The sequence below is a fragment of the Sceloporus occidentalis genome, unplaced genomic scaffold, assembly GCF_023333645.1.
Source record: "Sceloporus occidentalis isolate IW3139 unplaced genomic scaffold, rSceOcc1.0.p SCAF_1, whole genome shotgun sequence".
In the NCBI taxonomy this organism is placed as follows: domain Eukaryota; kingdom Metazoa; phylum Chordata; class Lepidosauria; order Squamata; family Phrynosomatidae; genus Sceloporus; species Sceloporus occidentalis.
Genome location: NW_028316981.1, coordinates 23,991,163 through 24,013,791, shown reverse-complemented (window position 1 = coordinate 24,013,791; position 22,629 = coordinate 23,991,163). Strand labels below are relative to the sequence as shown.

General features: G+C 41.2%; 1 protein-coding gene and 1 long non-coding RNA gene across 2 annotated transcripts; one reads left to right on the top strand and one right to left on the bottom strand.

The window, feature by feature from the left end:
* Nucleotides 1-239: 239 nt before the first annotated feature.
* Nucleotides 240-16,237, bottom strand: CCDC51 (coiled-coil domain containing 51). Its single transcript, XM_089517472.1, has 4 exons — nucleotides 16,194-16,237; nucleotides 10,644-10,994; nucleotides 9,460-9,624; nucleotides 240-1,073 (listed from the first exon to the last, which is right to left on the bottom strand). The coding sequence occupies exons 2-4, from the start codon at nucleotides 10,911-10,913 to the stop codon at nucleotides 294-296; spliced, it is 1,215 nt and encodes a 404-aa protein (XP_089373598.1). The 5' UTR covers nucleotides 10,914-10,994; nucleotides 16,194-16,237; the 3' UTR covers nucleotides 240-293.
* A 706-nt stretch (nucleotides 16,238-16,943) lies between these two features.
* LOC149321213 (uncharacterized) lies at nucleotides 16,944-22,629 on the top strand. The gene is made up of 4 exons (XR_016280628.1): nucleotides 16,944-17,093; nucleotides 17,976-18,031; nucleotides 18,615-18,702; nucleotides 22,438-22,629. It is a non-coding gene; the product is annotated as an uncharacterized LOC149321213 (long non-coding RNA).

The window sequence follows — 22,629 nt, the reverse complement described above, 5'->3', positions numbered from 1 at the left end:
AAGGCAACGTGAGTGCCAGTGGTATGAAAACACACAATACCAAAAAGTGAAAAGAGTCAAAAGACAGGAATCAGTAAAAGGTAAAATCCCAAATTCCATAGGCAGCTCTGGATTCAACACAAAACAGATGTGTAAATCATGCTTTTTACTGAACTACATTTGTATGCACCTCCCTAGTACCATTTCACAAAACTGCCTTTAAAAAGTAATATGAGAAGGAGCCATCAGAGCTCAGGGAATGTCATTTTATTACTTTACTAGTCTAACAAATTATTTTTCTGCCAAGCTGTTGGCTAATTTCCTTTGAGCAGGACGTATAGCACAGGAAGGGTGACAGCGAATGCCGTACATGTGAAGGCTGTGCTATAGATCGAGTTCCATTTCATTTGTGTTTCCAGCCTTCTTTCTGTGTTGCACAGTTCTAGCACCACATCCTCTGCCTCAAAGGCCTGGCTGGTCCCTTCTCTCAGAGGGCTGTGTAATATTTCCCCCTTAGGTGTGGGCTGAGGTATACTCTTTACATTCTGTACCTCAGTGGTGATTTGTCCTACGCTTTTTTCCAACTTGCTAAGCTGCTGTTGCAAGCTTCCAAGGAATGAGCTTATTTGTTTAGAGTAGCTCAGCTGCTCCTTAATGGAAACTAGGAGAGGGTCTATTTTTAGTGATGCGCTTGTGCTGCTTTTGGCCACAGAAGCTCCTTCCATTTCCTGTGATGTCACAGTCAAAACTTGTAGGATGTTCCTCAGGTTGGCAATGAGGTCACTTAGATCCCTCTGCTGGGAATTATAGCTGGAGGCCTGTTCTCTGATGGCTTCCTGAAGGCTTATGGGTCCTTTTTGTGCTTCAAAAACTAACACTTTTAACTCTTGCAGCCTAACTCGGTTGACATAAGTGGAGCCCAGCACCCCAATTATGGCACCCAGTACTGAGCCAATAATGGACCAGTTCTTTGTTTTCTCTGCTCTTGTTCGCTCTTTTTCGTGGCTTTCCCGCACAGCAGCGGAGAAAAGAGAGAACGCTTCTCGCTCAGATTGCTCAGCAGTGAGATAGGTAGTTCGGTACCTCTTCTCTTCCTGCAAGAAACACAACAAGCCTTGTTAAAACAAACAAACAAAAACCCAACATGTTAAAAAACAGAAAGATCTTAACAAGTTCCACATAGATGCATGCAGCTTATCACCACCCCAAGCAAAGATGAGGTGAAGGTGGCCATCATTTCCTGCTCCTCAATTTTTAATCAGGATTGCAGAGTGTGTAAGCCAAACACTATCCAACTCCAAATCCTTCATAAATAGCAAATGTATATTAATCATTAATATATATTTTTCTGTAGTGAAATGAAAGCACAAGGCATTTCATTATCACCAAGGGAAGTATCAGGGTACTTCAACAGATAGAACATTAAATATATTTACTTTATTAATTATAAAATAATATATTTGTCATATATTGTTATAATATCTTTCTTGAGCCTTGAGGATAGGTGGAATAATAATAATAATAATAATAATAATAATAATAATAATAATAATCTGAAATTGCTACATTTGTACCCATTTCCACTCAGTATTGCTTCAGACTTTGGGTGCATCTACACTGTAGAAATAATGCAATTTGACACCACTTTAACTGAGATGGTTCCATCCTACAGAATCCTAGGATTTGTAGTTTTGTGAGGCACCGGCATTATTTGGCAGAGAAAGCTAAAGACCTTTCAAAACTACAAATCCCAGGATCCCAAAGGATGGCCCTTGTCTCTTCCAACTCTACGATTCTATGATTCTGTGGAGCTACAGCACTTAAAATGGTGTCAAACTGCATTATTTTGATAGTGTAGATGCATACTCTCTCTCCAACTCCACATCTCTGCTTTTAGCAACAGCTTAATTTACAGGCATTAACAAGTGATGACATTTATCTTTTTGCCATCATCCTTTACATGGAGATTTCTGCAGCTCAGACTCCTTGCTAAAGGTAAAAGGGACAGGCCATATTTGTTATTGTTGGCTGTTATTTTTTGGTGGCCAGTTATTTTGACTAATAAGGCTAATGAGGCCAAATGTTCTGCTAGTCATAAAATCCCCAAGGCTTTCATGGCTGGCACCCATAGTTTTTTGTGGGTTTTTCAGGCTATGTGGCCATGTTCTAGAAGAGTTTGTTCCTGACATTTTACCTGCATCTGTGGCTGGCATCTTCAGAGAATGCTTGCCTGGAAAAAGTTGGTTATATATATACTATGTGAGCCTGCAGGAGTGATTTGCATGTGTATTGTTCTGTTGCTGATGGGTGCTCTCAGGCTGGGAGGCTAATGTAAAAGAGGATTAATATCTGCTAATTGGTGATCATTATCTGCTGAGAAAGCCCTTGACTCTGAGTGGTTTCCCATTTGCATTTGCTGAGTCCTTATTTTGCTATTCCTCAGGACTGGAAGCCAAACCTTTTTACTTTAAGGGTTTCCTCTTTTCTGTTGAAATTATCCAGATGTTTGTGAATTTCAATGGCTTCCCTGTGCATCCTGACCTGGTAGTGGTTGGCTTGGTCCAGGATTTCAGTGTTTTCAAACAGTATTTTATGTCCAGGATGGTTTGTGGCATGTTCTGCTACTGCTGATTTTTCTGCTGGGCCCAGTCTGCAGTGTCTCTCGTGTTCCTTGATTCTTGTTTGCATACTGTGCTTGGTGGTCCCTATGTAGACTTGTCCGCAGCTGCATGGTATGCGGTAAACTCCTGCGGCTGTGAGAGGGTCTCTCTGGTCCTTGGCTATGCAAATGGTCTTCAGAATCATACTGCCTCTGATCCTAGAGGTGAGACCTAGTCAATATGGCTCCATGACAACAGACTTAACCTTCACAAATTCAATTAAATCCTCTTTAAAGCCACCCAAGTTGGTGGCCATTGATACCCACTCTGGCTACGATAAAACTCACTGGGCTTTATGGAAAGAGAGGTAAGCAAATGTCCCAAGAAACCTGGAGAAAAGATCAAGCCCAGCTCCACCTGAGGTGCACTTCCCCATCACCATTCTGTCCATGCAGAACAAGAATGCAGCTAGCTTTATCTTTTAATTCCAGACAAAGAGGCTGTCTAAGATCCTCACCTAATAACACAAGATGCATCTACATGTAGAAAATAATGCACTTGACACCATTTTGACTCACGTGGCTCCATCCTACAAAATCCTGGGATTTGTAGTTTTGTGAAGCACCAGTCCTTTTTGGCAGACAAAGCGAAAGACCTTGTATAACTACACATTCCAGAATTCCACAGGATGCAGCTATAACACTTAGTGGTGTCAAACTGCATTATTTCTGCAGTGTAAATACACCCACTGCAAATTGGCAGAAAATATGAAATCGGTCACCCCAAGATGGGGAGGACTACTTGTACCCTGGCCTCTTTAATTCCTCAAGTCTCTTGAGGTGCAGAAGTGTTAATTGACATGTCATCATTTCACTCATTTCATACTTGAAGAGCATGTTTTGGAGAGAAGGATGAATGGGTTTGCTTTCAGTCAACAAGATTTCCAGTTAAAAGAGGATTAAAAAACGTTTTACCTCCTCTTTTTCAATGAACGGCTTTTGGAAGGGTTCTTTCAATGTTATGCTCATTGATGCCTTAAGTAACTAGAAAGGTTCTCACAGTCACTCATGGTATAGTTAAGAATCATCATCTGATCCTCAAAAAATAATGTTGGGTTTGTTTTTTTAATAGAATATAAAGGACATATCACCCCCGTTAAATCTACCCCTGAGTTCAGTCTAATTCCATGCAGTTCCACCATCATGGTTTGAGCATTTTATTAAAAGGGAAGAGCCCTTACAACCTGCTGGTAAACATGGTTGCTCAATTATAAATTTCAAAGAGATCAGTGGGATTTATGATCATCCTCATGACATATTTTGACTTGATCCCTAGATGTATAAACTCCCTTTTCTTTAGACATTGCTCCATAGCAAAATGGACACAAAGCTGTGCGAAATGTACAACTTTGTCCCCTGTAGATTTTTATTGTAATTATCTCTGGTTCATCCATTTGTATTAAACAGTATGAAAACACACTTTCTTCCCAATGTAACCCCTGCAAATCCTTCTTACAATTTTACATTTTAAGATTTTCTGTACAGGGATATGTTTCAAATGTATGACTCAAAAACACTAGATGTGCTCTACCTTCTGAAAAGGATTTTGTGGACAATTTACAACATTCCTGCTCAGTGTCTTTTCTCAAGGTTTTGACAAACTTTTCATTTTGTGACATGTATATTCTTTTAAGAAGAGGCCTTGATCAAACCATGACAAAATACTTGTATTTTTATTGTATTCTAAGCTTAAATATTACTTATGACTTGTTAGCAAGAAATTTTTTTGTCATGCATGAATCCTTTCTAAATTTCAACTGATCAATGATACTGTATGAAGGAGGGCATTAGAAAAGATAATGTTTGGTGAAGTGGGAGGCAGTAGGAACAGAAAAAGGCTACTACTCAACAGATTTGCTCAGCCATGGCAGTTAAAGTGTTAAAGTGTTGTCATACTGTATTATTTCTGCAGTGTAGATGAAGCCTTGGGCACACTATAGCACAAGAAAGAGGTAGAACCATCCAGTTTTTACATTTGTATCAATAATGGAATACATTCATAGGGTGCCCTCCCCTGACAATATTACGTTTAGCATATAATGGCAGCATTTACTTTCAGCAAAAAACCCCCAAAAAACCAGCTGTTTCATTCACCAGCTCTCTGTGCTTTATGAAATTATCTGTGCTTCTTATATGCCTGTTTGGAACAGATGAAGAAAGCCTGTGCAAACACATCTGTGCTGCTGGGAAGGAACTCCATCTGCCTTTTGCCCAGAGAGTAACATCAACTACCAGATTTCCAGGATCACAATTCTTCCTTCTTTTCTCATGACCACTCTCTCCCAAGGGAATACAGCACAGCTTCTTTTTTTAACCCAACATGAAGCACATATGGAGGGGGAGAAAGAAAGATGAGATTTGATTGTGAACATAGAAGGAAAGAAGCAACAATCCTGGGGACAAAAAAGCTCTGTGCCTGCTTCTTTCATATGTTCCTCTGCCTTCCCCAAGGGTGCTGTTTATTTTCCACAAATAAAAGGGAAGCTTTCAGCAGCCCTGACACTGATGTATTGGACAACATCTTCCATCATCCTCATCCAAAGTAGTCACCTACCAGGCTGCTGGGAATGAAAGAAGTTGCTATCCAACACATTTGGGTATGTTGGGTTTGGGGACATCTGTACTTGTGGGTCTGCAAGCTTGAATAATCCAGCCATGCTGTAAAATGTTGTTGAGGAGGAGAGTGAGCAAATGGAGGTGTCTGGTGGCACAGCAATATGTGGGAGGCTAGGCACTGAAGTGTTTCACTTCTGATGGGGAAGACTGCAAGGAGAAAAAACAAGGACAAGGATGTGTATTGTGGCCCCTAAGATGTGAGGCACTTCAACTGTGGTGAATAGGGTTGTTCACTGAGCAGAAAATTAGAAAGCACTTGCACAGTTACACAGGCTGCTCCCACATAAGTGTACTTTGGATTTTATTTCAGGTTTTCAGAAGACTAAAGTGGCAGGGGGTCTACACTGTCAACAGTAAGTGCCAAAGGAAGAGAGGAGGGGGAATCTTGCAGCACCTTTCAAACTAACTGAAGTATTTCAGCATAAGCTTTTGCTTACAGTTACTGAAATATATCAGATAGCAGTGGACTGGGATTAGGCGGAAATATATGTTTCAGTCCAAAGGTGTTGCTAGATCCCTGCTCTGCCTCCTCCCACTTCTGTTTCAGGACTTTATCACATGCTGCTTTTAAACCACTATTAGAATAGGCTTCGATTATACTTATCACATGGCGCCTCTGACCCGTAGTACGGTTCAAAGCACGGTTGGGGCATCCCTTTTAATTAACGGGGAAAACCTGTCAATGAGTTCACAATCGCACTAATCCTCAGGTACAAAACATCACTGCTGAGGCATTCGAAATATTGGCACTCACATTATGTTAATGTCCCCTCTTCTCCCTCTCCCCCTCACTATTCCCAAACAGCCTGATTGAAAAGAGCGTGATGGCAGAAACAGCCCCAGTTATAGTATTGCGAAAACATGGAATAATGGCTGCTGACAAACATGTATAATCTCATTTTCTTTAACAAGTGTGATTGCGGTGAGAACAGGGCTTGTGTGGTAATGTCCTTAGCCTCAAGCAGAGTGACACAGCTATTCCTTGGAAATATAAGTAGTGAAATTATTTCTAGGAAAGCACATCCCAGAAATACCTCTTCAAACAATGCAAAGCTCTAGAATCCATTGCCACAAGCTGAAGTAATAATCACTAGCTAATAAGGAAGAAAGTGCAAAGGCAGGCTTGTTATTAAAAGAAAACAAAAATAATGACCACAGAGGATTTACATAAATTCAACCTAGACAATGAGGAAAGATAAAAATTTCTCATACTTTGGATCAAACATTGATCAGGGCGGAGAGCATAGTCAAGAAATAAGAAGATTAGGAGTGGGAAGGGCAACCATGAAAAAATACGATAGAATACTAAAGTGTAAAGATATACAAATGAGCACTAAAGTTAGAATCATCCAATCTATTGTATTCCCCATCACCATCTATAGATGTGAGAGCTGGACAGCGAAGAAAGCGGATAAGAAGAAAATCAACTCATGTGAGATGTGGTGTTGGAAAACAGTGCTGAGGATGAACAGCCAAAAAGATCAAGCCTAAGCTCTGCTTAGAAGGCAAGATGATTAAATTGAGGCTGTCGTACTTTGGCTACATCATGAGAAGACATGAATAATTGGAAAAGACAATAATGCCGGGAAAAGTAGAGGGCAGTAAAAAGAGAGGAAGATTGCATGTCGGATGGGTAGACTCAGGTATAGGACCTGAATCTACAAGACCTGAGCAGAGCAGTGGAAGCGAGGGGAGCTTGGAGATGTCTCATCCACAGAGTCACCACAAGTCGAGGTTGGCTTGCAAATAGGTGGTAACAACAACTGAGGTAATAATCACTCCATCCCACCTGCTCTGGCTGCGGGGAGACAGATAGATAGATAGAGAAGAGGCAGGCACAGCTCCATCATGCCAAGGCCTAGAAGCAAATCTCAATCTCTGGACTAAGCGGAATCTATTCCAACATGATACTAGACTAAGTAGAGCCCTTGCTCTCATCCAGCAGAGTTCTTCATAGTTGAGAGGCAGGTGAGGTAGAACCCTCCAGATGCTTTTGGGAGTGCAGCCCTCACCCCTGCATCCTCATGCAGACAAAGGATGATGCGGTTTTAGTCCAGCAATATCTAGAGGGCTGTGCTTTACCCACTCCTGCATTAAGTCAACTAAGGACTCTAAAGACACACCACTCAGGCTCTTTTAGGAGAGATTAAATGTCTTGATAATTATGATGGCATGTGTGTATTTATAGTGAAAAGCTGTTATGTAACCCAACCTGTAGAGCAAGTCCTGGCCAGTCATCAACTATGATGTAAAGAGCAGCTCATCCTGGAATTATGTGTGCATAAAAGAAGAAAGAGAAGTTAACAGCACTGCATTCTTTCACTCTGCCACAGGGCATAAATGGATGAAAAGATTTTGTTCAAGCTTTCCCTCTCCTCTTGCTCCCCGCATCAACAAAATTAAACAAACATTCTTTGGGAATAAAAGGAATGTCAGGCCCACTAAAAATCCCTTTAAAAAGAAAAAGTTTTCTTCTGGAGGAATGGCGAGTTGGCAGAAGGCAAGGCATGGGAACCAGAAAATAGTAACAAAAATAATGATAATTTGAGGAGCACTGCTAATAGTATTAAGATAAAGAATAATAAATTTGTTAAATACATCATGAGCAGGAAATCAGCCAAGTAGGCAGTGGGACCATCAGATGACAAAAAAATTGCTAAAAGAATACAGGGACATTGCCAAGATGATCTGTAAATTCTTTGCATCATACAATAATTATGGGTATCATAATCCCCTACTCCAGCAGCTCCACTGGCTGACGATATATTTCTGGGTACAATGCAAAGCAAAAATCAGAAGAAGACTAGGACTTGGAAGGGCAGTTATGAAGGAACTAACAAGATCCTGAAGTGTAAAGTTAGGATAGCCCGTGTCATTGTGTTTCCCATTTCTATATATGGTAGTGAAAGCTGGACAGTGAAGAAAGCTGACAGAAAAAAAAATCAACTAATTTGACATGTGGTGCTGGAGAAGAGTTCTGAGAATACCATGGACTGCTAAAATAGACAAATAAGTCCATCAGGCTTGCATCCTTCCGAGGCCGCTAAAATGAGTACCCAGCTTGTTGGGAACAGTTAGCTTACAGTTGTAAACCGCTTAGACACTGTTAGTTCAGTATGAAGTGGTATATAAATGACGCTGTTGGTTTTGTTTGTTATCAAAGTTAGACTGATTTCTCATTGCAATCCTTCTTTTGGCAAAGCCTTTATTTATTCCAACAGGCTTTGAGAACTGAAGTTGTTTTAAGGAAAGGGCTTTAAGAAGGTGCTGCCTTGTTTTAAATTCTACTGTCCTTCAAACTATTTTAACTGTTTTTTAAAATCATTTCTAGTGTATGTTTTAATTTGTTTGATCTTGTCAATAGTTTAATTCTATTTTAATATTGACTTTTTGTATATTTTTAAGTTTATGGTGATTGTTTTATTTTGTAAGTCACCTTAAGATCCAATTTTGGGGGGAAATGTTGGATATAAACAAAGAAGAGGAGGAGGAGGAGGAGGAGGAGGAGGAGGAGGAGGAGGAGGAGGAGGAGGAGAATATTTATATAAGTCTTTGCTTAGGAAAGATGACAAAAATCTACCTATGTCAGAACTGTGTCAGAATTTATTTTAAAGGAAAATCACATGAATTATTGAATCAAACAGAAGTGAGGTGAAGTACTCAGCCATGCAGCTAGGAGCCAGGTTAAAAATAAACATGTTCCTCGATCTGAATGGTATCCAAACAAGATTTCTTGAAGTAGTTAAAGTTGTGGAATTGCCAATCACCACATTAAAATATGCAAATTTGTCAGTAAAATTGGCCTTCTCCCAAACCAGACTGGATGATAAATCAACACAATCCCCATTATTGAGAGCCAGGTCATTATAGGCCCATTAGCTTAACATATGTTTCAGATAAATTACTGTCAAGTAGCATTACAGTTTGAATTATTACTTCTTTTATGAATTTGCTCAGAATTCACTACAAGGTATGGTGATAGATACCACCTCAGATGGATTTCAAAGGGTATGAGACACATAACAGAGGAGTGAGGCAGTAGCTACTACAGGAAAAGGAAAAATCCAATGAATGCTATATAAAAGAGGGACAAAGCTTTGGGATCTGTAAAGAACATTTTAATTCTCAATTTAGCAAAGTGCATTTCAGCTAGGAATTATGAAGATGGATTTGTCCAGGGAAAACAATTTGAAAATCAACCTGACCTGCAATAACCTGTGCTCCAAAGTTGCCAGCTCCAGGTACTGAGAATCATCTCTCGAAACCCGGTCTAAACGATCTCGAATTTCCTTCAGTTTGAGCTGCTGGGCCTCCCAAGTTTCACGAGCTTCTCGTACAATCCCACGAGCAACCATAAACCGTTTCTCAGCCTGGGATGGAAACAGTTTGCAATTTAAATATCTGACAGTATATTCTGCTTCAATTAGATCATTTCTATTTACAACAGCTATTACCCATCTGACCCTAGGAGAGGAGGAGTGGGAATAGCAGATCAGTTTTTAAAACGCATATGTTTGTTTACATTATTGTCTTGTCTTTCCCACGTTCTTTTCCTTGGAAAGACCAAGGTGGTTAATAATCCAGTAAAAGAAATAAAAATAGCACAAAAATTTTAATAAAATTAAGAGCAGCAAGGGTTTAGATAGCAATCAAAGGCACAAACAGTAAGAAATACTTCCACCAGAATTAATATACTTAACAAAGGGGTGAAACAGACCCCCGCCTTTGTATCTGCTTGGGGGTGGCGTCAGAACGTGGCTTTTAAAAGCCACTCATTCGGATGCCGCCCGCCTGACTACATGGTGGGCAGCTTTGTGGCGCTCTGGCAGCACGGCATTTATACATTGGTCTATAGGGTGTTCCAAAATCTGAAACAATGAAACGGCTTTCTTCTTGGTTCAACTACATGTATTTTCAGGGATCTTCAAGAGAAACTGCATGGACAAGCTTAATAACCCAACAGGCCTGTACAAAGAAGGCATTCTTTCAGATACAGGTTGGGTATTCCTTATCCAAAACACTTGGGACCAGAATTGTTTTAGATTTTGAATTTGTTTGGATTTTGGAATTTGCATATTTTGTATTCGCATATGTAGGTATTTGCATATACATTCATAATGAGAGATCTTGGAGATGGGATCCATGTCTAAACACAAAATTCATGTATGTTTCATAGATACCTTATACACACAGCCCGGAGATAATTTTATACAATATTTTAAATAATTTTCTGCATAAAACAAAGTTTGTGTACACTGAACCATCAGAAAGCAAAGGCGTCACCATTTCAGCCATCCATGAAAAGAGTTCTGGCTTTTGGAGTATTTCAGATTTCTGAATTCTGGATAAGGGAAATTCAACCTGTATATTCTAGCCAAACCTTTCTTACCTCAGTCACGTTCCCTTGAGCTTCTCGGACTTCGTTGAGTCCAACAAATTCTTCATATTTGTCCCACCAGCTTCTGCTGACTGCAGAGATTCTCTGAAGTGAGTTTCTTCCCAAAACCTTCCCTGCTTCAGACAGGCGGCGAAGAAAATTTGTAGCTATTTCCATTGCTGCGGTAGCCTCAGGCTTTTTGGAGGCTGGAGAACAGTATGTCCTCACTATAAGCTGGTGCATTTTGTGACCCCTCAGAGCTAGCAAACTGTGGTGTTGCATGTTGTGGACCACACACAATGAAGAAAAACAAAGGACACTTCATCAAGCCTAAAGGTAGACAGCAGACATTGTGCAAAAGACCTGCAAGGACACAAGGACAAAGACAAAAAATTCAATATATTTAAAAACACCACAACCTTGGGAATATCTAATTTTAAAATTAATTTGTAATATTTGTCATTCTCAGTTCCAGGACAAGCACATAGATTACACAGATCCACAACAAGCCTTGCATGGATCAAAGGGAAGAAAGGATTCTACAAAATGCAAAATGTCCAAATAATCACCTAAAGCAAAGCTGGAGAAATCAGAAGTTTTTGGACCACATCTCTAGTGAGCCTAAGTTAAAGTACAGTGATGAGCAAACATGGGGTTACAATACAACAACATCTAGAGAGCAACACATGCCCCATCCCCGGCCTGAAAGGGTGTGTCTAAGTTAAGGGCAGGTTTAGGGACCAAAATTATGGATTTTGATATGGATAAGTCAAGGGTAAAACTTAGGGACACGTAACAAAGGATCCAAAGAAAACAATGAGCCCATACAGACAGGCCAAAATAAAGCTGCTTCGGGTCACTTTGGAGGTATGCTGTTTAAATGATGCATGCATCCTAAGAGGCCAGAAGCCGCACCAAAGCCACGCTCCAGTACTAAGGATGGGAGCGCAGCTTTGGTGCAGCTTCTGGCCTCTTAAGATGCATGTGTCATTTAAACAGCATACCTCCAAAGTGACCCGAAGCAGCTTTATTTTGACCTGTCTGTATGGGTCCAATGCCAAAGGACTTACAAAATTCTAGCAGGCAGAATTGTTTGTGCTAACCCTAAAGGCTAGATGGATGAGGAGGTAACTACTGCCTCCCATTTCTCATCAAGGCAATAAAAACATCCAGAAGCAGCACTAAGGCAGGGAGAGCGGGGGGGGGGGGGGGGTTTGATGCTTTTTAAAAAGTTTTCCCAGGATGAACTAAGGTCTTATGTTTTGCCACTCTACTCAGAGAAGCGGATGGTTCCTTTTTTTGATAAGAGTTAAGGTACAGTACAGATAAGTCAAGCCAGGTTATTTGGGTTGATTTTTTTGAAATTAAACATGAGTGTACACAGTATATCCAACTTTTAGTTCCAACTAGACTACATGAATCAAAGGAATATGACAGGGAGAATCTGGAAACCCTTATTCCTGTACTGCTTAGCTTTCCAGTTAGGCAACTGTAATGCCACTGCTAAATTAATGAGCAGAACATCAACTGGTTGCCAATATACCACTGGTCTGAATTCAAAGTGCTGGTGATATTTAAAGCCCTCAATGAATGGGAACTTGATACTTTGAGTACTTCTCCTTATACAGACTTGGTTGAGTTCTCCAGAGGGTTCCTCCTTTGGATTCCACTAGCGGGAGCAATACAATGTGTGAGGATGTGGGAGAAGGCCTTTCATGCTGTGACACTTTCTCTTAACAATTTTGCCCAAATCTATACAGGTATCCACTTGTTTAGGCCTTCCTAAAATGATTTACTTCATGCTAGTCTCAAGAACAAAGACCACACGACTGTCTAATGTCTGACTTGTCAAATCCAAATCCTGATCCAGCAGTTAAACTGTCCTTGTGCTCTGCATCACATAACCTGAACTTGAACCATGATGTTTGTAGAATTTCAACAACCATAGCCTTTCGCTGGTAAGGGTATCCAGTCATATGTATGGGGGGAAAGCCTCAGTTCTTGAAGCCTCCTTCTCTTCTGATCCTACAATGGCTTCCAAGACAGGGATGACTACTTGAGGCCATGAGATTCATGTAATAAAGTGGCACCAGGGGAAAGCAAATGTGATGCCACTCCTAAATTAACCCTCCCTTTGAACTAAAAAAAATGTTTGTTATCAATGGGATTATAAACTTCCATTCAGATGCAGGGTAGTTTGGTGGAATTTCAAGTGCAGAAAGTCTTGGGTTGCACAGATTGTATTGTTGCTGTTGTTACGTGCCACTGTGTTGGTTTGAATTTATGGCAACCTGAGGAACTTCTAGGAAATTGTGATATTAACAGCTCTGCTCAGGTCTTGCATACTCAAGGTCTTGGCTTCCTTGATTGAATCAAATCTTCCCTTTTCCTAATGCCTTCTACCTTCCACAGCATTATTGTTTTTTTTAATTAATTTTGTTGTCTTATGTTGTGATCAAAGTGCAACAGCCTCAATGTAGTCATTTTGACTTCTACATAGAATTCAGGCTTGATTTGCTCTCTTACCCATCTATTTATTTATTTTTTTGTTGGTCTATATTATCCATAGAACTTCCCTCCAATAATATTAGATTGTTTTTCCTGTCGGTTTATTCATTGTCCAGCTTCCTCAACCATGTACAGAAATCAGAAATAATATGGCATGGATTATTCTCATTTCAGTATTTTTCATAATCTTTCTTTATAACTGAGGACTTTATCAAGCTTCTTCGTGGCTGCCATTCCGAATCTTACGTGTTCTTTTAATTTCTTGACTATAATCTCCATATTAATTTATGACAGAACCACGATATACAAAATCTATTTCAATGTCATTATAATCCTCCTTTAAGATATGTAAATCATCTGTGGTCATTTATTTTTACTTTCTTAATGCTCAATTGAAACTCTGCTTTTTCACTGTCATCCTTAACCTTCCTCAGTAGCTGCTCTAAGTCTTTGATATTTTCTATTGGCAATATGGCTAAATACCCCAAAGGCACCAGATCCCATCTAATCTTGCAATTTAAGCAGGGTCAGCCCTGGTTAGTACTTGGATGGGAGACCGCCAATGAATACCAGGTGACATAGGCTATATTTCAGACGAAGGACCTGGCAAAGCCACTCCTGAATATTCCTTGCTTAAGAAAACCCTTTGGAATTCATGGAGTTGCTGTAAGTCAACAGGCAACTTGAAGCCTAATATGCACGAACAATGTGGTGTTATCAACATATCTTAAATTGCTGGTGTTCCTTCCCCCAATTTTTATGCCTCCTTCCTCTAAATCTAATCATGCTTTCTCTATTATATATTCTGCATATAAATTAAACAGACAAAGTGTTGAAATGCAGCCTTGCCTTGACTCTCTTGCTGACTGGAAACCATTCTGTTTCTCCATATTTCATCCTGTCTACAATGTAAGTTACACATCAGACCACTTCAACCCAGTGGGCTTTTGGGGTTTGGTTCCAGGATACTCCATGGATACCTGTGGATGTTCAAGTCCCATTAAATACAATGGCATAGTATAAAATAGTGTCCCTTATATGAAATGGCAAAATCAAGATTTGCTTTTTAGAAGTTATATTTTTTTGAATACTTTCAAGCTGTGGATAGTTGAATCTGTGGATAAAGAGGGACAACACTCCCATTTCTAGAAGCATTTCCATCTGGCATTCTGGATCCAGATTGTGACATACTAATTCTCTTGGGTCTTTCAGTGGCTCTTGGTACAACTGACCATGGGATCTTTCAGGGCTGGTTATCAGAAACAGAGATCATGGGATATGCTACTCTAGCGTTTCCATTCATACTTGGTTGACCAGATCCAGATGATGAAAGGAAGAAGTGCTTTGCACAATGGCTCTCCTGCTTCCCTTTCCCATGGAATTTAACATTGGTCCAAAACACACTGCAGAAATAATCCAGTCTGACACTGCTTTAACTGCCCTGGCTCAATGCTTGGGAGTCCTGGGAACTGTAGTTTTATGAGACATTTAGCCTCCTCTGTCAGAGAGCTCTGGTGACACAATAAACTACAATTCTCAGGATTCCCTAGCATTGAGCCAGGGCAGTCAAAGCAGTCTCAAACTGGATTATTTCCGCAGTGTGTTATGGACCATTTACATTAAAGTGCTCCGAGCATTTGGGATCATCAGCATGCAGGTTACAAGCTTGTTGTTTCTTCTATTAAATTTCAGAATAAAGTTTAAAAAAATAAATGAGAAGAATGGGAGCTAAATACATGTAAGACATCCCAATAAGATAGAGGTACAGTACTGGTGATGTTGAGTTCGTTTACATGGAGAAAACATTCAAGGGTAGCTGTTTTGGCCATTTAACAAATACAAACAAAAATCCATCAATGATACCTTTATTGGCCAACCAAAGCGCACAATATACTTGTCTTTTAATAATAATAATAATAATAATAATAATAATAAAAAGTTTATTTATATACCGCCCTTCATACATCAGGGCGGTTAACAACATATATCAAAATACAATAAAAACATTCCACTAAAACCAACAATTACACAGAAAAAGAATTAAAAAACACTCATGCCAGTGTTTTTCCTTCCTGTTTGGTTTGTAACATCTTGCCTGATGAAGAAGCCCATGGAGCTGTGAAAGCTTGCAACAAGTGTATTGTGCCCTTCGGTTGGCCAATAAAGGTATCACTGATGGATTTTTGTTTGTACCTTTTACATGGAGTTGCACTTCTCTCTGAAGACCAAGTCTAGAGCTTGGGAATCTTCTTACATTTGGCCCTCACTTTAGATGCTGGAGTGACATGGAGGACCAAAAAAACTCCTTTCACTCCTTTAAGATGATTTAGCACATGTGGCCGCACCTTGATCAAGATAGCCTGGGTGTTGTTACCTACAATTTGTTGTTGTTGTGTGCCTCCAAGCCATTTTTTACTTACAGAGGCCCTAAAGCGAACCTGTCATAGGATTTTCTTGGCAAGTTTCTTCAGAGAGGGTTTGCATTGCCATCCTCTGAGGCTGAGAGAGTGTGACTTCTTGCCCAAGGTCGCAAGTGGGTTTTTATGTTCCATGGGGGACTCGAACCCTGATCTCCAGAGCTGTAGCCCAGCGCTCAAACCACTACGCCACACTGCTTCTGCTACAATTAGTAATCTCCAAATTCCACTCCTGTAGTACATGAGGCTGCCCTTGAAGACTCCTGGGGAGATTCCATTATGCAGCTGCAAGGCTTCTGATGAGAACAGATTGATAAAAGGGAGTTGTCTTCCTGAGCTCAAAAAACTGCTCCACTGATGGACACTTTGTTTTGAGATAGAATGCAAATATATATATACAGATACACACATATTTAAATAAACAATAATGGAAATGCACATATATTGAAATAAATAACACACACACACTCAAATGTATGATAACTAGTGATGGAAATGCTCCTTCCATTCAGCCAGGAGTTTGGGGGAGCTGCAAGATACTCGCATTGTGCTCCCTCCATTGTTCTCTCCCTCCCTTCATACATCTCTCGCCCCCTCCCTCCCTCCCTTCTACCCGCAAACAAACCCTTCCACTCACTCTATAGTCTGCTGCTAGTTCTCCTCTGGGTCACGTGCTGTTGCAAAGCCCAGCCGGAAGGCATCACCAACTCCGGGCGGAAGCGCTCTGTGGAGGGTTACACTGCCCTGACTCACATAGAGATAGGAAAAAGTTAGAGTCATACGCTGAAGGCATTACTACACTGAGACCAGCAGCAGTTTGAGCATTGGGCTATGAGTGTGTGTGTGTGTGTCCTTTGCTTGCCTTCAAGTCATTTCCCACTTTGTTGTTGTTATCCATCCTTGAGTCAATCCCGGCCCATGGAGACCCTGTAGATGAGGCATCACCAAGACTCCTTATGCTCCACTGCTCTGCTCAAGTCCTGCAAATTCATATCCATGACCTCCTTAATAGAGTCCATCCATTTTCTAGCATGCAGCCGTCCTCTCTTTCTGCTTCCCTCCACCTGTCCTACCATTATTTTTTCCAGTGAGTTGTGCCTCCTCCTCATGATGTGGCCAAAGTACGACAGCCTCAGTCCAGTCATCTTGGCTCCGCTCCGCTCCCCTCTGGGCCCACAACAAACTCCAACTCCCAGAATTCCATAGGCTTGAGCCAAGACACTTAAAGCGGTGCCAAACCGGGTTATTCCTCCAGTGTGGTTGCAGCCTTGAGAGTGGAGTTTAAATGTTCCCGGAAGTGCCCTATCGCATGGCACTCTAAGCTTGGCGTCTCTACAGTTGCTGGGTCGCTGCTTCCTCTTCCGTCGCCACAGGCGCGTCGGCTCAACTCCGGGCGGAAGTGACGATCTAGGGCTGCCTGTCTGTCTGTCCGTTGGCGCTGTGTTCCTCCTCCTTCCTCCCGGGTTCGAGGGGGCGTCGGTTGTCTTGCGTCTCTCTCTCTCTGTCGGGAGTGGGAGCAACATGTCGGGCCGGGAAGGTAAAGGGACCCCTGAATGGATGGATGGCGGAGGGAGAAGGGCCCTTGGTAGATGCAGGAGAGCCTCTCTTAAGGCGGGGAGGCAGGCAGGCAGGCAGGACGAGCAACAAATCGTGGTGGCCTCGACCTGCATGGAGCCTTTGGACTACATACCCCATACTCCCCATTGTCTGGGACTATGTATCCCATACCCTCCATTGTCTGGGACTATGTATCCCATACCCTCCATTGTCTAGGACTATGTATCCCATACCCTCCATTGTCTAGGACTATGTATCCCATACCCTCCATTGTCTGGGACTATGTATCCCATACCCTCCATTGTCTAGGACTATGTATCCCATACCCTCCATTGTCTAGGACTATGTATCCCATACCCTCCATTGTCTTGGACTACATATTCCATGCTCTGTAGGGCCTCTACAGATGGGGGCCCTGCAGCTGCCCCTTTTTGCCCTGGATCCTTGCCGCAACAGCCACATGCCTCGGCAGTGATCCGGCCTCCACAGGACGCAAAAGGAAGTCACCATTAGCCAGCTTCTTCTCGCACCCCACAAAGGGCATCATAGTTGTGCCATGATGATGCCCCTTCTGTCCAGCACCATTTGGGCGCTGAGCGCTGCGTGTGTCATGGCGCATGCCATGTGGATGTGCGCACGCCATAATGGCAGCTGGGCAGCACGGTAAGGCCTGTGAGCATGTGGATGTTCAGCCCTTACCGCACGTCCAGGCTGGCACAAAGTACCGGTCTGTTGCGCCCCTCAGTCGGGGAGGTCATGGGCATGAGTCTGCAAAACTTAAACAGAGCAGTGGAAGACAGGGAGTCCTGGGGAAGTCAGGGACAGTTAACAACCATTTATCGTTTTTCTTCTCCTTCTCCAGGTGGAAAGAAGAAGCCCTTGAAGCAGCCCAAGAAGCAGTCGAAGGAAATGGATGAGGTGGGATGGAGGAAAAACCTATAGAAGAGCAGTGGGATGTTGCTGTGTGGTTTGGGAAGAGGGCTGTCAGTGAACAAAGCAAGCTAAGCTTAGCACCATGGGCCCCAGTTAACCGCTCTGCTGTGACTAATGTGCGATGGTACAATATGTGTGGGCATTATCTCCTACTCTGCCTTGACTATACTGTTGACAGTTTATGCTTACAGCCTTTTACTGAAAGCATTTTCACACCCTTCACTCTCTCTCTCCTGCAAAAGAAATGGTTTAATCTGCTGGTGTTTGGTTGTAACAATTAACTGCTCTGACATCTTTAGTATAGCAATAGCAGGTACATTTCTATACCACTTATCAGTGCACTTAAGCACTCCCTAAGCGGTTTACAACGTGTAAGCTATGGGATAATACAATAGGTGTGGCATCATCTCTTACATTTCCACATCCTTCTCTCTCTGTCTCTCAAAAAATAAATGGTTTATTTTGCCGGTGTTTTGTTGTAACAGTAGTAATACTGGAATTGTAGTAGTAGTAGTCATAGTAGAACTGTAGTACTAATTTGAGTTTATTGTTGCTAATCTCCCAACAGGAAGACGTTGCTTTCAAGCAAAAACAGAAGGAGGAGCAGAAGAAATTGGAAGAGCTGAAGGCAAAAGCTGCTGGCAAGGGCCCCCTCAGTATGTGGTTTCCTCTTAAGCGTCATACAAACGAAGAATTACCTCGGTCCCATGAAGACTGTAATGTTGAAACAGATGGGGAGCTCAAGTTTCAGTTAGGAAAATAGGGCTTCTAGTTTGTGCTGAATTAAAAGACCATATCACACATCACACTAAGAAATGTTTTGAAAAGCATGCCTAGCCAGTTTCATTTTGAAAATAGTGCATCTGCAAGGTCCTGATTTGCAATGTATTCCAGCTCTGGATTTGATCCTGCACAAATTTCCTGTTCAGAATCTCTTGTTTGCCTCTAACCCAGCTGCTGTTTGGTTTTGAAGAGGCAGTTTATAGTGAATGTGTAATTTGGCCAATACCAATAGTTGTTTAAGATGTAGAACTTGTCAGAAAGTTTTTTTGGGGGGGATCTTAACTGAGCAGCACCAAGCCAGATATTTTAAGTGCAAAATGTTCAGACCTTTGTGTTTGAATGGGCAACTGTGTTAGTTATCACATTGTGGTTCAAGTTTCTAAAGAAATTTGCAAAGTTGGGAAAGTTCATGCAACTCCCCCCCCCCCAAACAACAACAACAACAAATTGAATGAAATTCTCAGCTATCCTTACCTCATAGTATAGCTTTTCCAGTGTTATTAGAGATTTGTAGAAAGGGATTAGTTTTATGGGCCAGAGAGCATTACGCTGGATACGTTGTTGGGGTTCCTGAAGCAGCTGAATCCTGGTCATTGTTGTGTGCTTTCAAGTCATTTCTAATATATGGTGGCCCTCAGGCAACCCTGTCATGGGGTTTTCTTGACAAGGTTTGTCAGAGGAGGCTTACCAGTGCCTTCCACTGAAGCTTGAGAGAGTGTGCCTTCCTCAAGGTCACTCAGTGGGTTTCCATGGCTGAGCTGGGATTTGAACCCTGATTTCCCAGAATCCTTGTCCAACAATCAAAACACTGCACTATGTTGGCTTGCTGTCCAATTAATGATGGTCAAAAGGTGAAGATTTTTCTTCTTTGTTGGAAATAAAAATGCTTGGACCTTTGACAGACCCCTAGGACAGAGATGGACAACTTTGAAGGATTCAAGGGCCAATTTCTCCTCTCTGGAATTCACTGAGAGAGACACACTCCACTCCGTTGCTACACATTCCCAGGGTGCATCTGCACTGCAGAAAAAATGCAGTTTGACACTGCTTTAACTGCCATGGCTCAATGCTATGGGATTCTGGGATTTGTAGTTTTTTGAGATAATGCACCTTCTCTGTCAGAATTCTGTGGCCCATACCACTGAGCCATGTCAGTTAAAGCAGTGTCAAACTGGATTATTTCTGCAGTGCAGATACAATGCCAGTTAAATATGCACAGTGTGCACCATGTAAGAGTATAATTTGTCACTAATTTTGTTCTTAGAGGCAGCCAAAAAAATTCTTCCCAGTGTGGGAGAGTCTTAAAAAACTAGTTTTTGCTTGCATTTTGGGATTTGCTCTGCACAAAATTAACCTGTGGTGTTTTAGCACAGAAAACAGTATTTTTATGTGCAGAAATAATGGTTTCAGTGCAAAAAATATTGCATGCAACCCCCCCCCCCAAAAAAAAAAAAAAACCCATGTAGGCATTTTGCACAGAATAAGATTCTTGTTGAACAAGGATTCTTCTTGTCTGTTTCTTCTCCTGTTGACCAAGAAAAATATTTGTCAACCATTTTTCCAATATTTTTTCCATCCCTAAAGGAGAATTGTGCTTTGAGAATCACAATTCTCTTTAAAAACAAGGTGTGTTTGCTCCACATTTCTTGCTGTAGGGGGGAAAAGTCAGTTTTTTAAAACTGACCCTGGGGCACAAAATTTTCAGTAGTATCCAACAAAATTAGGTGGAAGGACTGTGTGTGTCCTGTACAATACATTCATTGCCATTCCTGCTGTAGAGAAAAGGAAATTGCAGAAGTTGGAGTTGGTACACTGATAGTATGGTCCAGAAGGTGCCCTTAGTTGATTTTGTGAACATACAAAATCAATTGTTATGGTATTTAGGGCTCAAGAAGTTAAGGATATGGTAGATCAGGACCTCAGTTTATGCATGGAAGACAACAACAGTAATAATAATAATAAATTTTATTTATATTTGCCACCTCTCCCGATGGATTGAGGCAGGATTACAACCATAAAACAGCAGTTACATCTAGATTACATACAATAAAACAATACATCACTCAAAAATGCAATTTAAAACAATAAAAACATTATCTAAAGTGCACAATTACAGCAAGAGTGGGATTTTTCTTAGATTCTTTATAAAAATTCGGGTGGGTAGGCCTGCCGGAAGAGATCTGTCTTAAGAGCCTTCTTGAAGGCATCTAAGTGGCAATAAGACGCCAATAGAGATGTTGGAGCCAATAGAGATGTTGGAGTGTAATACTTTGCCTTTGATACATTCCTACAAAGAAACAGGCCTCCAACAAATTTTCAGACTTATCCAGTGTAAAGCATGTTAACTAGTAAAGTATTGAGGTTACCAGAACTTGAATAGTAGTTGCCAAGTCCTAATTAAGTAGAAAGGACTGGAGATTAAATGTGAATGAGAGAAATGTCTAGGAGAGCTTTCTGTACTACTTTGATGTTAATGCATAGTGGACTCATACAAGTTTTTTCAGACTGCCTCATGACTTGATTCTATCCCTGTTTATAGATCAGGTGAGGAGAATTAGTCCACAATATATATGGTGCTTTACAAAGTAAACAACAAGAATGGAAAGCAGTCAACTCTGCTAAAGGCACAACAATCTAATACATATACAGTGGACCCGCTATATTGGTGGGCTAACCGTTTGCATATTAGAACTCCTGCAGATCGCCCCATTTTAATCAATGGTAGCACAGCTATGCTGCCCTGGATACATTCACCTCATTGATTAATATGGGCTTGGGCTCCCACATTTTCCCTATCTGTGGTGGAGGAAACAGAACTGAATCCCACAAATGGGAAGGGTATACAGTATATATATATGTATGCATGTGTGCCTCCAAGTCATCTGTTGACTTAGGGTGGCTCCATGAATTTCATAGGGTTTTCTTAGGCAAGGAATTCTCAACAATGGTTTTGCAAGTTCCTTCCTCTGAAACACTACAGCACTTGGTATTCATTGGCGGTCTCCCATCCAAGTGCTAACCAGGGCTGATCCTACTTAGTTTCCAAGATCAGGCATCAGGTGTCTTTAGGGTATTTAAGCTGTGAATATACATGCATGCCGGAAGGAAGGGGTAATACAAATGTCCAACTAATGGAATATAATTGTAAACAAATTACCCAGATAGAAATACAAAAGCCAGTGTGGTTTAATATAAAGAAAAACTGACAAATACATATAATCAGAGCAGACAGTATTATAAAACAGTTTTAAAATCAAATTCCAAAAGCTTTGGAAAACAACGTTTTTAATTGAGATTTAAAGATATTAATGGAAGAAGCAGTCTGTGGATGTTGAGGGAGGCAATTTCAAGAGTATAGAGCAGAAAGTTAAAAAATGATGCCAAGCCAAAGGAGAAGCCTAGAATTCCTAGAATGCAGGTCCTGAACAGGATGGTGAAAAGAAGTGACGTGTAGTGTTTTAAAAGTTAAGAAGCTTATGCTGAATCCTAAAAAAAGAAAAGCATGCCATCAGAGTTGGGATGCTAGGTTTTGCCTCCAATGTTGCATGTTAATCCTTGTTAATGCTCTTTCTTAACCTAGGCTGATAGCGGTCTCTCTTCTGTTGCAGGTGGAGGTGGGATTAAGAAGTCTGGTAAGAAGTAGCAGACTTGAAGGGGTGGCCTGGTGACAAGAGAATAATTTACCTCCCTTGGATTCTTGGCAGTGGGAAGGATTTCCAGGCTCATGTCATGGAAGACATTAGTTTGAGCACCTTTGTACATTTTGTTCAAACAAAATAAATGTTGTTGTTTTTGGTTAA

Bases quoted from the DNA above. Each gene is read 5' to 3' on its own strand.
- CCDC51 (XM_089517472.1), bottom strand. From the start codon at position 10,913: ATGCAACACCACAGTTTGCTAGCTCTGAGGGGTCACAAAATGCACCAG. The intron at 9,625-10,643 runs GTAAGAAAGGTT...TTTCCATCCCAG, and splicing joins CTCAAGGGAACGTGACTGAG to GCTGAGAAACGGTTTATGGT. The intron at 1,074-9,459 runs GTCAGGTTGATT...TGTTTCTTGCAG, and splicing joins TGGAGCACAGGTTATTGCAG to GAAGAGAAGAGGTACCGAAC.